Genomic DNA, 17,568 nt, shown 5'->3' on the forward strand with positions numbered 1-17,568 from the left:
GACTATCACTACAAGAGGGCGTTTGAATCGCTATGCGGGCATTTACTTTGCAAATGGCGACCTGCTTGAACAGTGAGAGCAGCGGTCGTCACAGCAACGGGAAATGTTTTCAAGACGTGGCTAGGTGAGTTTGAAAATTTATGTTATGTGGTTGTTTCCGATAACTATGAAATGTCATTTAATAGATAGGACGGTTGCTTATTTGAATAGAGTTTTGTATAGTAACAGAAGATATAAATTTGTTTTAGTTCGTAGTTGATCATGTAATATTAAAACCGCGATTATTAAGGTCTGGTGACGCGACTAAGATGACGTAGTTCACCACCATGAGATAAAGAATACAGAAGGCGGTCTGAGTTAGGCTCCTCTAAATTTGGGAAAATTTGATAGCTAAAACACTTCTGGAAGTAAACCTTGTCTAAATTTTTAATATTTTGGTCAACCTGAATAAGTAGAAAAAAAAAAAGGAAAAGAAAAATTGAGGAGCCTGACTTCAAAATTAATTTGAACACCGTTAGGCTCAAGGCCGCCAAATACCATCATCTCCGCCATTACTGGTGAAGTATAGTAATGGCAAGGGGGATGTAATTCTTCGAAGTTGACGACAATGGGCCACACGGACGGTCTCCTGCGTTCGTAGGGTACCGAACTAGTGATCCAGTGGAATCAATTTTGGAGTGTAAGAAGTGGGAAGGATTGGACTCGCATAATCTGTGGAACTTTCCTAATCTGGTAACATCTTTTCTTTGTTTTCTTGTTCAGTTATGAAGTGCTTCAAGATCACCATGCGTAGTTAAATAGAAAACGTTACGCGTCTTTCAAGCTCATTATCATAGTCCATTCATGTACAAATGATTGCATGCCATAAGCATGTATGATCGAAGTATGAAATCTTATGTACTTGATACGTGAACCTGAAAATCTTGTGTGTTGATACGGTAAACCTTTACTTTGCACGCACTCTTCTATAGTAATGTACTTTAAGATCTTTGAATGTTTAGGTTAGGTAAGCTTAGTTAAACGCATGTCCCTTGATGACGTCTTATTTTGTGGAATATTTGCTGTAGGTTAGGTTAGGTCAAACTTAAATGTGCGAACCAGAATATTTATGTCGGTTAGGTTAGGAAATTAAATTTTGTCTGTGCTTTCGAATCTAATATGTGTCTGTAGGTAGGTTAAATCTGAATTTAAAGATGTGTCCCATAATATTTTGGTTAGGTTAGAGAATTTAATTTTGCCTGTGATTTCAAATCTAATATGTGCCTTTTATTTTGTCATGTGATATATTTTGTTTTGCCGGGGTGAACTTCATTTTGAACGCACATGCTCCGTAACGTATGTCATTGGTAAATGTTAATGATGATGAAATTTCTTTGAGAGTGTTTTCATTTATATATATATACTACCGTGTCCTTTTTTTTTTTTAAAAATAAATAAATAAATAAATAAATAAATAAAATACATTTTGTGTAGGTTAGGGAGAAGTATATCGTAAGTGTAGAGCCAGTAACAATTATACTTCGAACGTGTTTTTCCATATTTTGTCGTGTGTCCTTTTGATATTATTTCGTAATATATTTTGTATGTGCGCTTTCCATATTTCATCGTGTGCTCTTTAATATTGATTTGTAATACATTTCTACATGCGCAATATGTGTGAAATCGGAAAAATTGTACTTTGAACGGGGTTTAGTATTTAGTGACGTGCCCTTTTCATGGTATCTCGTAACATGCTCGTAATTTAAAATTCTCTTTCATATGTCTTGTCACATTGTTTTCGCAACATATATTTAGTATCGTAGGTTAGGAAAATTTAAGAGTTAACGTATTCTTTGATGTTGATATCGGTCTGTGCTGATCCGGTGAAATTTTATTTGGACATACCTTTGGATTTAATATCATTATTTCTAAAACTATCACCGCGTGCAACGTTTTTTTTTTTTTCTTTCGTTCTTCGGTAGGTAGATGTTTACTTTGAACGTGCCATGATGATAATTACGTGCCTATTCAATCCATTAAACATATGTTTTGCCTCATCGAAACTAGTAACGTTGGAATATGTCTCAACTTGCTTCCCCAATTAGAATATGATTCCTTACGCGTATCCATCCCTCTTCAAGCTTAACTGATCATGAACGGAACAATAATAAGTTAAAATAATAATAGTTGGAAAGGCGTTCTAATGTTTGAACCTGTCGAGTAGATTTTTTTTTTGTCTTCTTTTCTTTCACTCAATATACATTTGTAAATACTTCATTCTTCATTGATAACAATGTTTTCCACGTTATATGTGTTATGAAAATGATGCATAGGCTAATGTGAAGTAATAATGCTACTTATTCAATTGAAGTTAAAAGAATGACGTTGTAGTAGTAATGATATGGCCTATATTTGTATTTCATTTGATATACGACAGGGATACTATAAAGAATGAACGCTCAATTAAGATGTTTATTTAGAAATATAGAAGTAGAGAGGATGGATCGCCAATTTTGTTTTAGTATTAAGAATTTCCTATATGTATCAACGTTGAGAATCATGTCTGATAATACGAATATGTTAAACTACTATGATAACATATTTCCATATAAAATGTCGATAAAGTATCTTTGAGATACCATGATGGAGGCAAATGTTTAATGACACATTTTTTTTTTTTAAATCTATTATAATGTAATCGTTAATTAATGGCACAAATAAACTAGTCTTGAGAACTTGACTTTATGATTTCAAATGCAATTTATAAACTTGAACTTAGACAGTTCTAATTGCTTATTTTCTTTATATATATATACTAATTAAGCTGGACAATGTTAACCCTTATTTCTTGGTTGGCCACAAAACAAGAATTTGGAAATCTTCTGATGATAGATAATAACTTTATTATATTGTCTTCCTTCTGTTTTGCTAGAGCTAACGCAACCTGAACATTAAGTTTAATATAATCTTGAATTTTTTTTTTTTTTCAATACCCTGAGAACGGTATGTTATAATTGGCGACCCAGCCAGGATATTTGTTTATTTGATAATTTGTGTTAGGATATGTCTTAATATATTTTTATAATTATTGTTTTGTGTGCCAAACTGAGATAAGTATGTGAAGTAATGAGTGGATTGATGATAATGAGCTTTTAGACGCGTGACTCGATTAATGCAAAATGAGTGACGAAAGTCTTAGTGTAGATGGTTCTACCGAACATTTTAAATGTTGTGACAATAAGTACAATTCTAGTGACAGTGTATCCATACGCTGTGAAACGTGTGATCAATGGTTTCATATCCGTTGCTTAAATATTTCTGATGAGGAACAGGAAGTGCTACGTACTACGAACAATAAATGGGTCTGTTTCGACTGTAAATTGGATAGTGCGTTGGATACAGAAACCGAGCCACCTATGGTGCAAAATCCGAAAAAGAAAGGTGTACCCGAAATTGAAATTGGTGGGGGACCATTACTTAAAACCTTAATTGGGATCATTAAGGACTTGAGAACTGAAATGTCAGTTATGAGCGGTGACTTGAGAACTGAAATGTCAGTTATGAGCGGTAAAATGGACGCTGGTAACAATGATTTAAAATCTGACATAAATAGGTTAAATGATAAAATGGACGCTAATACGAATGACTTAAAAGCAGATATTGTTACGATTAAAGAATCACTTTCCTTGGTACAGGAGGATTTATCAGCTGTTAAACGTGATTTGAAACGTGAAGTGTCACAGTTAAGAACTGAACTGAACGAGACTAACCAAAATTTAGGTCAAACTATAGAAAATGTCAGAGAGTTTTGTAGCAAAGAAGTAGATAATTTAAATGTTGAAATTACCAAGGTTAGGTCGGACTTAGAAAATACAAGTAAAATTTGTAAAGAAACTACCGAAATTGTAGATTGTAAGGTTGAGACTTTGGCTAAAGATATGGAAATTTTGAAATGTGACATTAGTAAAGTAAATGTAAGATTAGATAGTGAATTCCAAAATGTAAAAGAGAGGCAAGTTGAGGAACATAGACAATTACGGGAAGCTAATGAGAAAACAGTAAACATGATACAATCGATAGAAAAAGATGTAATTGATGCGTATCGTCATAGTCGTGATCGATGTGAACGAAATGCCGAAACCTTGAAAAATTTGATCGAGAACCGTGGTAAGCTAAATTTAACTGAAACTCCTTTCGAGAGTCGTAGATCGGTTCAAGATGATAAGGCACTTCCGAGAACTCCGGTATTCAAACTTGATGAAATTTTAACAAATGATACCGAGAATGACATGAATTATTCTTCATCATCTTCGTCGGACTCTGAAAAATGTCGCAAAGAATCTCGCAGAGCTAATCGTCTAAAAAAGGTGAAAAGGACAAAGAAATCGGTTCGGACGGGGATTAGTGAAAACCAGTGTGGCCATAGGGATCTGGTCATTAACAATCAGGATAACCCAATGAGTTTGGAATTAAATCAAAAGATTAAGCCTTGGGAAACTAGTCCTTCTTATAAAAGGGGGGCTGGCACGTATCTCAAAGAAATTCATCACTTTCCAAAATTTGACGGTCAACTGACGCAAGGGGTAGCACAAATTTTCTTAGATGATCTTTTGCAAACGATGAGTATGTACGTTCTCACAGATAGAGATCGTGTATATATAGTGGGACGAGTTCTGGAAAAGTCAGCAAAAATTTGGTATCGTAGTGTTGCTTCTCAAGTCAAGTCTTTCTCTGACTTCGTGCGGCTTTTTAAGCTTCAGTACATATCGGAACGACTAGAGAGGGCACAAAAGCGCCACCTCTACTCGTTACGGTATGATAAGTCAAAACATGCTTCCTTGTTAGGTTTTGTGAGGCACATTGTAGAAAAATACAATTCGATTGTGACTTCACCTTCGGATCAAGAGCTGAAGGATTTGATCCTGGACTGCCTTCCTGAGGAAGAAGCAAAGATTTTGAAACTAGGCTCAGTTAGTACAGTCCAAGATTTAATGTTAAGAATAGCTGAGTTAGAGTGTAGTCCTACTCCCTCGTTAGGAAATCAGGGCAATCAAAAATTTCAACCTAGGAAACCACAGGTTAGGAAAACATTCTTTTTACCTAATAGCACTAATCGAACCGACAATGCAGTGCAAACGGAGCCGATCTGCAATGAAGGTAATGTTCAATTCGGAAATAAACCTCAAAATTTTAACGGGAGATTGTACCGAAATAAATGGAAAGGAAATCGAAACCAAAAACAAGGATGGGATAAGAACAGAAATAATAACTTTAAACCCATGAACGGTATTCAGCCGGTTCCGATGTATGGGGGTGTACCAGTACCAGTACCATATACGGTACCGGGCATGTATAATTTCAGTAATATGAAACCAGTTATGATGCCAGGTCCTTCGGTTACTATGGTAACTTCTTCGTTTCCCCAAAACTTACCTGTTGTGACTACTGTCACTTCCGCTTTACGTCCACCGTACCCTTCGGTGACTGCGGAACCAACAAGTCCGGTAGTCGTTTCGGAAAACATGTTGAGCAGTCGTCACTAAGGGGAGACGATGGCTGCTCCAACCAACTTCTCTCCCCAAAACAAAATGTTAGTAAATTTTGTTCTTTCGAAAAAGAGAATGTGTCGATTGAAAATGAGTCTTCTTTAAAATTATTGACTTATTTTGTGTTAAAGGAAGAAGAAGGGAATATGTCCAAACAAGATTTCGAGATATTTCCTTCTCCTTCTATAGATTGTAAGGTTGGAAAGATGCAAATTAACTGTATCCTGGACACTGGAGCAGAGTTGAACCTCCTCAATTATAATATTTGGCAAAATCTTCAAAATTCCTTCCGTTCAGCAAAGCTTAAACCAGTGCCCAGTGTACATTTGACTGCTTTTGCAGGTAAAGATAATTTTCCTGTGAAGGGGTTGCTTGAATTGACATTAAATATACAAGATAATCTTTTCAATGTTCCAGTCTTTGTTGTGAAAGACATGAAAGCTGGACTCTTACTAGGCTCGCCATTCTTTGCTAAGTTTAGAGTTACTTTGGACAGTCATAACAGAAAGTTAATCTTGAAAAATAATAACGACGAAGAAGTAACTTTGGATATCTCTTATCCAAAGATACTTCTTGTTCAGTTAGATACTAATTCTGAATCATGTAAACCTAACCAAATTCTTTCTTTTTCTAGCGAACCATGTAAGGATTATGGTGAGATTTCGGAATTAAAAATTAAAGAACATATTAAAAGTCGTGATGATTTAGATGATGATACAAAATTGAAACTAGAAAATTTGCTCCTTAAATTCAAGCACTTATTTTGCGAATATCCCAAACCCATTCGATGCGAACCTTATAAAATAGAATTGACAGATCAAGAACCTGTGGTCGGAAAGATCTATCCGATCCCTCAGGCTATGCAAAAAGAGTTTGAGGAAGAACTGAAGAAATGGATAAGGTTGGGGATAGCTAAAGAACATCCCAGCAGTTATCGCAACCCAATTCATTGCGTGCGAAAATCCTCAGGGGGTGTTAGGCCTGTAATCGACCTGAGATTACTGAACTCAAAGGTCGTAAGTCCTAAGATACAGGTCGAACCCATTAACGAAATTCTTACTCGCATCTCTGGAGCTAAAATTTTTAGCTCCATGGATGCGACAATGGGATATTATGGTATTCGACTGCATCCAGATTCCTTCGCATCCACAAGCTTTATATATTTAGGTCGACAATATGTATTATGTGTCCTTCCAATGGGTCTAAAGTCGAGCCCTAGTATCTTCCAAAATGTGATGAACTCATATTTTGGATTAGATACTAGACATTTCGTTGTAGTCTATCTTGACGATTTAATGTGCTTTAGTTCTACTTTCGATGAGCATTTTATCCATTTAGAACAACTTTTTGAAATTCTAACCTTTGGAAATTTTGCGCTAAATTTCAAGAAATGTCAGTTCATTAAGTCTGAAATTCTGTTTTTGGGACACATTGTGAATGGGAAGGAATTAAAGCCGAATCCCAAACATAACGAAGCGATAAAGTACTTTCCGATACCGAAAACCAAAAAGAAACTTAGATCTTTCTTGGGCATTCTTTCTTGGCGAAGGAAATTCATTCCTCAGTTTGCGGCCTTAACAGCGCCATTTTTCGATTTGTTAAAGAAAGACAAGAAATATTGTCTGACTGAGGAATTGCTGAATAGATTCCAACAATTGAGGGAGTTGTTGAGTGAGCCTCCAGCGCTCAGTCAACCTAATTTCGATCAACCCTTTCACTTATTTTCGGATGCGTCACTAGAGAATTTGGCTGGCTATCTGGCTCAGTATGATGATACTGGAGAGCTTCTCGTTATCGGCTATGCAAGCAGAAAATTAAAGTTATATGAAGTTTCCTATTCGATTTTCCAATTGGAATTGCTGGCAGTATTGTTTCTATGTGAACATTTCTCATACTATATTTTGGGTAGAAAAGTCACGGTTCATTGTGACAACAGCGCAGTGACATACGCTTTTACGTTACAGAACCTAGATCCCCGGACCACAAAAATTTTGCTGAAGTTACAGAGGTTCGATCTTCGGTTCGAGCACATTAAGGGAGTGGACAATAAAATAGCCGACATATTGAGTCGCAATACTCCGGAACTCCCTGCCGAACCTGAAGAATACCATGTTAATTCTGTTAATTTTGTTAATTTTGTTTGTTATGATAGTACGTGGTTCACTGTAGATGAGTTAATGCAAATGCAAGAGGGTGATAGGTACTGTAACGAATTAAAGGCGAAAATGTCAGACAGTACCGATTCTCGAATTCGGCTAGTGAACAATTTGGTTTATATTCAAAATTCAAAAACGAAGCGTTGGCTGCTAGTAATCCCAGAGTTATTGATTGAGAAAACGATTAGGAAGGTTCATGAAACGGGGCATTTTGGTGTTAGTAAATGTTTGAAATTAGTTCAAGAATTGTTTTTCTGGAAAGGACAAAAACGTACGTTCCAAAAGTTCATCAATAATTGCGAATTGTGTGCCCGAACGAAGTTCTCCAACAGAATTATCGCTCGTGAAGATCTACATATTGAGGCAGATAAGCCACATATCAAGTTGTGCATAGATCTCGTGGGAAAATTGCCATGTAGTTATGGATTCTATTACATCCTCTCAATTGTTGATGTCTATTCACGGTTTCTATGTTATTTACCGTTGAGGACTGCCACGGCTGCTGAGATTGTTCGGACTCTAGAAAAGGAATATTTCTATCTCTTCCCCTACCCAAATTCTATCATATCCGACCAGGGCCCACAGTTCCTCTCGAACACGTGGAAGAATTACTGTAAGGATCACCAAATTCAGCATATTTTGGTCTCGCCGTACAACCCTTCAGGGAATGGCATTATCGAACGTTCGCATCGAGAACTCAACCGAATTATTCGATTATTGTGCAGCCATAACCACACTAAGTGGAAAACAGTGCTAAAGACGGCACAAGACCTCTTAAACTATTCTTATAATAGCACCATTGGATGCACGCCTGCCGAGGTGTTCATTTCTTTTTCAGCTACCGATAGATTTCGAGAAAAATTTCCATGGCCGTCTGAACTGAAAACAGTAGAAAATTCTAAACGGCATATTCAGGTGGAGCCCCGTTTGTTATCAAAACGAAAGCGAAAGTCGCAAAATAATGTGATTGAAATTAAGGAAATGGATTTGGTTATGGTCAAAACCCATTTTCAATCGGATGCGTTTATGAAGGTCACACATAAGTACATGCCTGTATTCACGGGGCCTTTTGTTGTGACTCGAGTGCATCACAACTCTGTTTCTTTAAAAGATTTGGAGGGGAGAGAAGTGCCAACTCAAAATTTATCGAACGTAAAATTGTTCAATTGCTCTCCAGAAAAGAGAGAAGAATTGTTAAAAGACTTTAAATAGTCATAATAAAAAAAAAAACATAAAAAAAAATAAAAAAAAAAATTTAAAAAAAAAAATAAAATTAAAAAAAAAATTTCTTTTTTTTTTTCTTAAAGCCGCCGGGAAAAATGTAACAAACCGATTAACGGTTGTTTACATTCTATTTGAATTGGCTCCCGGATTGTAATGTTTACCCGTATTGCAATGTTTACCGGTTGTTCAGGCAGCGTTAAAGTTGGTTCGTGTATTGTAATACTGCACCTTAGTGTTTCCAAAGATTCGTTTTGACGTTAATTGGTTTGTTGCAGATGAAATAAATGACACGAAAAGTGATCAGTTTTATATGAGATACGCAAACACAACAATAGTTTACCACTAAAACTTCGAACTGTTTCTTTTTACAACTGTTTCGCGTTACTGTAATAATTCCATTCATAGTTTAATATAGTACAAATTTATTTTATATTTTACCTTACCTCATATACGTATGTCTGTCAATTATTCACGTGATACTATTCGTGTTTCACTTGTTATGCGCCCTGATGTTCATTTGTTACTCATTCTGATGTTTATTTGTTACTCATTCTGACTATCACTACAAGAGGGCGTTTGAATCGCTATGCGGGCATTTACTTTGCAAATGGCGACCTGCTTGAACAGTGAGAGCAGCGGTCGTCACAGCAACGGGAAATGTTTTCAAGACGTGGCTAGGTGAGTTTGAAAATTTATGTTATGTGGTTGTTTCCGATAACTATGAAATGTCATTTAATAGATAGGACGGTTGCTTATTTGAATAGAGTTTTGTATAGTAACAGAAGATATAAATTTGTTTTAGTTCGTAGTTGATCATGTAATATTAAAACCGCGATTATTAAGGTCTGGTGACGCGACTAAGATGACGTAGTTCACCACCATGAGATAAAGAATACAGAAGGCGGTCTGAGTTAGGCTCCTCTAAATTTGGGAAAATTTGATAGCTAAAACACTTCTGGAAGTAAACCTTGTCTAAATTTTTAATATTTTGGTCAACCTGAATAAGTAGAAAAAAAAAAAGGAAAAGAAAAATTGAGGAGCCTGACTTCAAAATTAATTTGAACACCGTTAGGCTCAAGGCCGCCAAATACCATCATCTCCGCCATTACTGGTGAAGTATAGTAATGGCAAGGGGGATGTAATTCTTCGAAGTTGACGACAATGGGCCACACGGACGGTCTCCTGCGTTCGTAGGGTACCGAACTAGTGATCCAGTGGAATCAATTTTGGAGTGTAAGAAGTGGGAAGGATTGGACTCGCATAATCTGTGGAACTTTCCTAATCTGGTAACATCTTTTCTTTGTTTTCTTGTTCAGTTATGAAGTGCTTCAAGATCACCATGCGTAGTTAAATAGAAAACGTTACGCGTCTTTCAAGCTCATTATCATAGTCCATTCATGTACAAATGATTGCATGCCATAAGCATGTATGATCGAAGTATGAAATCTTATGTACTTGATACGTGAACCTGAAAATCTTGTGTGTTGATACGGTAAACCTTTACTTTGCACGCACTCTTCTATAGTAATGTACTTTAAGATCTTTGAATGTTTAGGTTAGGTAAGCTTAGTTAAACGCATGTCCCTTGATGACGTCTTATTTTGTGGAATATTTGCTGTAGGTTAGGTTAGGTCAAACTTAAATGTGCGAACCAGAATATTTATGTCGGTTAGGTTAGGAAATTAAATTTTGTCTGTGCTTTCGAATCTAATATGTGTCTGTAGGTAGGTTAAATCTGAATTTAAAGATGTGTCCCATAATATTTTGGTTAGGTTAGAGAATTTAATTTTGCCTGTGATTTCAAATCTAATATGTGCCTTTTATTTTGTCATGTGATATATTTTGTTTTGCCGGGGTGAACTTCATTTTGAACGCACATGCTCCGTAACGTATGTCATTGGTAAATGTTAATGATGATGAAATTTCTTTGAGAGTGTTTTCATTTATATATATATACTACCGTGTCCTTTTTTTTTTTAAAAATAAATAAATAAATAAATAAATAAATAAAATACATTTTGTGTAGGTTAGGGAGAAGTATATCGTAAGTGTAGAGCCAGTAACAATTATACTTCGAACGTGTTTTTCCATATTTTGTCGTGTGTCCTTTTGATATTATTTCGTAATATATTTTGTATGTGCGCTTTCCATATTTCATCGTGTGCTCTTTAATATTGATTTGTAATACATTTCTACATGCGCAATATGTGTGAAATCGGAAAAATTGTACTTTGAACGGGGTTTAGTATTTAGTGACGTGCCCTTTTCATGGTATCTCGTAACATGCTCGTAATTTAAAATTCTCTTTCATATGTCTTGTCACATTGTTTTCGCAACATATATTTAGTATCGTAGGTTAGGAAAATTTAAGAGTTAACGTATTCTTTGATGTTGATATCGGTCTGTGCTGATCCGGTGAAATTTTATTTGGACATACCTTTGGATTTAATATCATTATTTCTAAAACTATCACCGCGTGCAACGTTTTTTTTTTTTTTCTTTCGTTCTTCGGTAGGTAGATGTTTACTTTGAACGTGCCATGATGATAATTACGTGCCTATTCAATCCATTAAACATATGTTTTGCCTCATCGAAACTAGTAACGTTGGAATATGTCTCAACTTGCTTCCCCAATTAGAATATGATTCCTTACGCGTATCCATCCCTCTTCAAGCTTAACTGATCATGAACGGAACAATAATAAGTTAAAATAATAATAGTTGGAAAGGCGTTCTAATGTTTGAACCTGTCGAGTAGATTTTTTTTTTGTCTTCTTTTCTTTCACTCAATATACATTTGTAAATACTTCATTCTTCATTGATAACAATGTTTTCCACGTTATATGTGTTATGAAAATGATGCATAGGCTAATGTGAAGTAATAATGCTACTTATTCAATTGAAGTTAAAAGAATGACGTTGTAGTAGTAATGATATGGCCTATATTTGTATTTCATTTGATATACGACAGGGATACTATAAAGAATGAACGCTCAATTAAGATGTTTATTTAGAAATATAGAAGTAGAGAGGATGGATCGCCAATTTTGTTTTAGTATTAAGAATTTCCTATATGTATCAACGTTGAGAATCATGTCTGATAATACGAATATGTTAAACTACTATGATAACATATTTCCATATAAAATGTCGATAAAGTATCTTTGAGATACCATGATGGAGGCAAATGTTTAATGACACATTTTTTTTTTTTAAATCTATTATAATGTAATCGTTAATTAATGGCACAAATAAACTAGTCTTGAGAACTTGACTTTATGATTTCAAATGCAATTTATAAACTTGAACTTAGACAGTTCTAATTGCTTATTTTCTTTATATATATATACTAATTAAGCTGGACAATGTTAACCCTTATTTCTTGGTTGGCCACAAAACAAGAATTTGGAAATCTTCTGATGATAGATAATAACTTTATTATATTGTCTTCCTTCTGTTTTGCTAGAGCTAACGCAACCTGAACATTAAGTTTAATATAATCTTGAATTTTTTTTTTTTTTCAATACCCTGAGAACGGTATGTTATAACCGATCTAGATCAAATTTTCAACATAGTTGACGTTCGGGCTTGGGATAATTTTTATAATTTAACTTTGACGGTGCAACGTAGGGAAGGGGAAGGGGGAGGCGGAGATATATGTAAAAAAATAAAAATGAAAGTGACTGTCTATGTGACTTCACTCTAGAACCACCTGACCGATCTCGATTAAACTTTCAACATAGATGAGGTTCGGGCCTGGAATGCTATTTATCTATTCACTTTGACGATAGAACTTAGGGGAGGAGGTAGGAGGGATATATATAAACTTAATAACTTGAACCACCGACCGATCTCGGTCAAATTTTAATCTAGATTAAGTTCGAACATGAGATGATTTTTGTCACGTCACTTTGACGATGTAACTTAAAGGAGGAGAAAGACTTACAAATGATCGAAATTGACCGATATTAGTGTCAAATCTATAGTTTTTGAGGTCGCAGAGATGAACAATGACACTTCTGATGCCATTTAAATCCAAATTGAGCCCCGCAAAAATTGTGGGAGGGGAGGGATACACACACACACACACACACACACACACACACATATATATATATATATATATATATATATATATATATATATATAATCAAAATTACCAATGTCAATGTCGAATTCATACTTTTGGAGGTCGCTGAGATGAACAATGACATTTCCGATGCCGTGGCCCGCAACATGGGGAGGAGAGGAGATACATAAAAATCATCTAAAATGACCAATATCAAGGAGCGCTTTTGACTAACGGAACATATTACTATTTTTTCTTAATTTAACCCTGCGAAGCGGGTAATTGACGCTAGTATATATATATATATACAACCGTGGGATATAAAAATCATAAATAAGTATAGGTATAAGATAAATAAATTACTATGTTATGACTTTCAAGAAACTGTATATGCCTTTTTAATCATTGTAAATATATTACAGCTTATGAGTTAAGCATAAAGGTAGATAGAAATGAAGTAGGAAAATGAAATATTTAACTTTACGTCACTTCATTACGTTCTTTATGTTCAATATAACAGTTAGTAATCGCAAATAAGTCATGCCTAAAGAATTGGTGGAATGAGAAAGTGTAAGGAAATGGAAGAGAACTCGCTGACGCAATGTTGTTTACCATAGACATGAAGTAAAATGTAGGTTATAGTAACCAGTAGATTGGTGCGAATGAAATAGACTCTTAACTGCTTCATTTCCAAATGCTAAAAATTGAAAACTACATTACTTTGTTAATCCAAATAGTCGCTGTCTGCAGTCATACTTCTATCATCGCTCAGTGAACGGTTAGATTCAGTGACGAAGAAGTCTGGGGTATGCTTGGCGAAGAAGTCCTCGAGATGCCAGAAGAGATGGTATTCAGTAGGAGAATTGTCATGAGAATACGATGGATAAGGAAGGGTTTCATACTTCAACTCATGAGTCTATAACACTCTTTGAGCGAAATTTGTGCGTGTATTGCTGTGCAACATGAGAACTGCATGTCTGTTGAACATTTCTGGATGTTTGCGGGTAAAATTACGGTGAATTTCATGAAGTCCAGCACTAGGATGATCCGGAATGATGCCTTTGCCTCGACGGAGAAAGATATAATGAATCACTTCCAACATAGATCACTTCAGGGTTTGGAGATCATCCTGGACTTTGATCAAGATGCAACCGCTGTCTTGACCATTCACAATTATCGTAGCAAATCCGTCATCAAAAGTGTCAGTCCGGTGTAGGTCATCAAAAGTGTTAGTCCGAGGTAGGAGACTTTCTCGATTATTCCTTACACTCAGAGAACTTGACACTTCCAGACGGTGATTCTTGTTGGCCAGTGTTAACTCATGTGGCATGCGTAAGTCCAACTTTTTCACTTTACTGATTACTCCAAACGATGGTGGTATGGTATATACCTTTTGTATGGTGTATGCCTTACTCGCCTCTAGTGGTATGAACACTTTTCCGATGGTTTTCTTCCACAATGTTCGTGAGGAGCTCATCCAAATATGATGATTGGTGTCCACGGAGCTCATTTTACAATGCTGTGTCACTAGAACGAAATTTGACAAACCAACGACGAATGGAGCGTTTATTTGCCATTTCTTACTCAAATGCATTGTCAATGTTTATTACAACTTACTATGCAGAATGTCCGAATTCGAAGGCGGAAAGAAAAATCACTCACAGTTGTGTGTTCTCCATGGTGTACTTTCATACGACTCGTGTTCAACAACGCGCTTTCTTCTGATTATCTGGGTATCCTAGCCTGTTTTCTGGACACGTATTGAATGCGTTAGACGCTTGACCTTTGTCCGTCCTTGTGTTGCGTTCCTGACGTAAGTTTTCTACCAGACATCTTAGTGGACATTTCATTTGCACCGACCCAATATTTGTGTGGTAGAAAGCTAAGATATTGTCAGCATTAAGTTAGGTGTGTCAGGTCGTTTTGCAGGTTGGCAAGCAGAATATTCCACAGGGAAACCACTTTAGTTCCTAGGAAAGGCATAAATGAAGAAGACAATAGGACAGATTTAGTCACAAGGATCGGGTTCTTTGTAAGATGAAGATAATTTATTATTGGCAATCTAAAGTATATGGAAAAGGAATTGAAATTCGTTAGAAATTGCGTCAAATTTGAGTATACAGTACGGAATTTTTATATTTGTCATAGATTATTCTGTTGTTAATAGATTATAAGAAAGAGTTAGAAATTAAATGAAATCTTTTAAGTTTTACGTCCCACGGTTATGCCGGTTAGGCTAAAGGAGACGGTGATAATGAGAGATGAGTGACATGGTGGAATGAAGAAAGTGGGAGGAAACGGGAGAACCCCGAGAAAACGCACGAGCACGGTGTTTGTTCACTACAGAGTTAGAAATATTAAAATTACCATGAAGTAGATAATAGCCCATTCTCCTTGTAATTGTAAATTGTGCATTGCTTTCTGAGACAGTCCCATCAGTTTTTCATTTAGCCAATTCCCATCAAATAACACTTTCAAAAGAATATCAAACCATTATAACGATAGTTTGTTTGTTCGTAGGAGATGCGTCTTACATTTGAGATAGGATTAGGTTTTGAAGGTCAAAAAAGTAAAACTTAAATAACGTAACTATAGTTTATACGTGTATTTAATATTTATATACGAGAAGAGTCAAAAAAGCTTCCATATTCATCTGGTTCGGAAAGTCAGAAAAGAGTTAAAATTTAGCAGAAATATATCTTTTCAACATAGTCACCACTCAAAATTACACATTTTTCCTACCGCTGCAAACACTTGCGAATGCCATTTTTGTAAAACTGTGTAGCTTCTGGGCACTAAGCCACGCCTCTGTCGCAGAAATGACGTTATTGACATTGTTGCCACACAAAAACTTTTTGACATTCAGGATGAAGTCTGAAGGCATAAAATCTGGGGAATACGGAGGATGCTCTAAAATACCGTAGCCACACTGACGTGCTTTGACAAGAGAAAAATGGAATGTATGGATTGGAGCGTTATCAAGTACGATGAGCACACCTTTGAACACCATTTCTCGTCTATATTTAATTTTGTCACACAATCTGACCGGATGGTTTGCGTAATATTCCCCAATAGTGTGTGACTTTTGATAAATAGTCCGTTTGGACAATACCACGTTCATCCGAAAAAACAGCTAACATGACCTTTGCAAACATTTGAACTTTTGGCTTTTTAGGGGGTGGAGAGTCACAATGCTTTTACTGTTTTGAACTTTTTTCCGGATCAAAGGGATGAATCTATGTCTTATCTATTGTCACTAGTTGAAGAAAAGAACAAATCTATGTCCTGATTAGCAAAATCCAACAATTGTTATGAGCATTTTACTCTTAGTTGCTTTTGGAATGATATCAGCAGACGCGAGATCCACTGTATAGAAACCTTTAACATTTGCAGGCGATCATGTAGGCGTTTCCACGGAGCCTATACTTAGCCGGTGAACGTCATGGCTTACTCCTTCGATGGACATCCGACGATCTTCTTTTAAAGGGTTTCAACTTTTCGGATCATTTCATCATTCACTGTGTTGATGGTTTACCGTATCTTTTTTCATCTCTTTTGTCCGTGCGACTTGCGGCTATATCTGCAGTACTCAGCAACAACACTATACGAAGGACATTCTTTACCATATATCGTGAACAGTTCGTCTTAATCTATTTGGGAGCTTTGCCTTGCAGAAAGATGAATCGAATCATTGTTCTATTCCATTTTTTCATTCCTACACCTTCATTCTTTGCAACACGTGCGAAGGCAAGAGTAATTATTGCATTGCAATTATATTTTGCACTTAATATACACATGGTTATATCTAATTACTGTCATAAATTTGTGATCATACGTGAACGTTTTCTACTTGGATATGAAAATTTTCTGAGCCCCCCTGGTATCAAGTAGATTGGATTAAATGTAGAACAAGAGATGAGAAACGCCAGAAGCTTGTATTTCTTTAGTTACATTTGAAAAGAGTATCCCTCTGTTTTATCAATTAGTTTTTATTTTTATTTGTTTATTTCAGATAGAAGAATTGTATCTTTCTCATAGTAGAAATGATATGAATGAAACATTAACAGAGCTTCTTCTGGAATCACTAGTGGCTCCAGTTTTAACACCTGAAAGACTAGTAATGGAGCATGCGCTATTAATTGCTGTCTTACATGCAAACGTGGGAACTGAAGTCGGTGAGTTTTCTTTTCTTTTTGTACCTCGATTCATTATTCCATAGTCATTTATTCCTTTGCTACTCACTATCAGTTTTCTCAAAATGTTTTCTTGTGTAAGTGTGGAGCAATGTTGGGATAACACAGAAAAATAACTAATTCTCAAGCTATTGCCGGCCTCAAGAATCTGTTATTGCTGCGGTGTGATTTTTTGCTGCGGTTGTTCATTTAACAACATTGGTTTATATTTGTAGTGTAATAATCCGTCATGAACGCGATTGCAAGAATAGTCTATACAGCGTTTCTGTCTTTTTTTTTTTTTTTTTTTTTTTTCAAATCGAGACCACCTTTATCACTCAGAATGTTCTACGGTCCACCTTCCTCTTGTTCCTTTCGAAAGCGCATGTTTTGATCATATACTAGTATATTTATATTTTTGTT

The 17,568-nt window shown here is 35.8% G+C and overlaps 1 protein-coding gene across 2 annotated transcripts in view; it reads left to right on the forward strand.

Annotated features, from left to right (window-relative positions):
• LOC145668739 (nucleolar MIF4G domain-containing protein 1-like) overlaps window positions 1-17,568 on the forward strand; it is a 65,091-nt gene that overhangs the window by 16,479 nt on the left and 31,044 nt on the right. For both annotated transcript variants that reach the window (XM_081736868.1, XM_081736869.1), the window contains exon 5: window positions 16,986-17,148. In XM_081736868.1, the coding sequence (XP_081592994.1) occupies window positions 16,986-17,148 (163 nt within the window). The remainder of the gene's footprint in view (window positions 1-16,985; window positions 17,149-17,568) is intronic.

This window comes from Thermobia domestica, chromosome 13, assembly GCF_964235325.1.
Source record: "Thermobia domestica chromosome 13, izTheDome1.hap1.1, whole genome shotgun sequence".
Taxonomy (NCBI): domain Eukaryota; kingdom Metazoa; phylum Arthropoda; class Insecta; order Zygentoma; family Lepismatidae; genus Thermobia; species Thermobia domestica.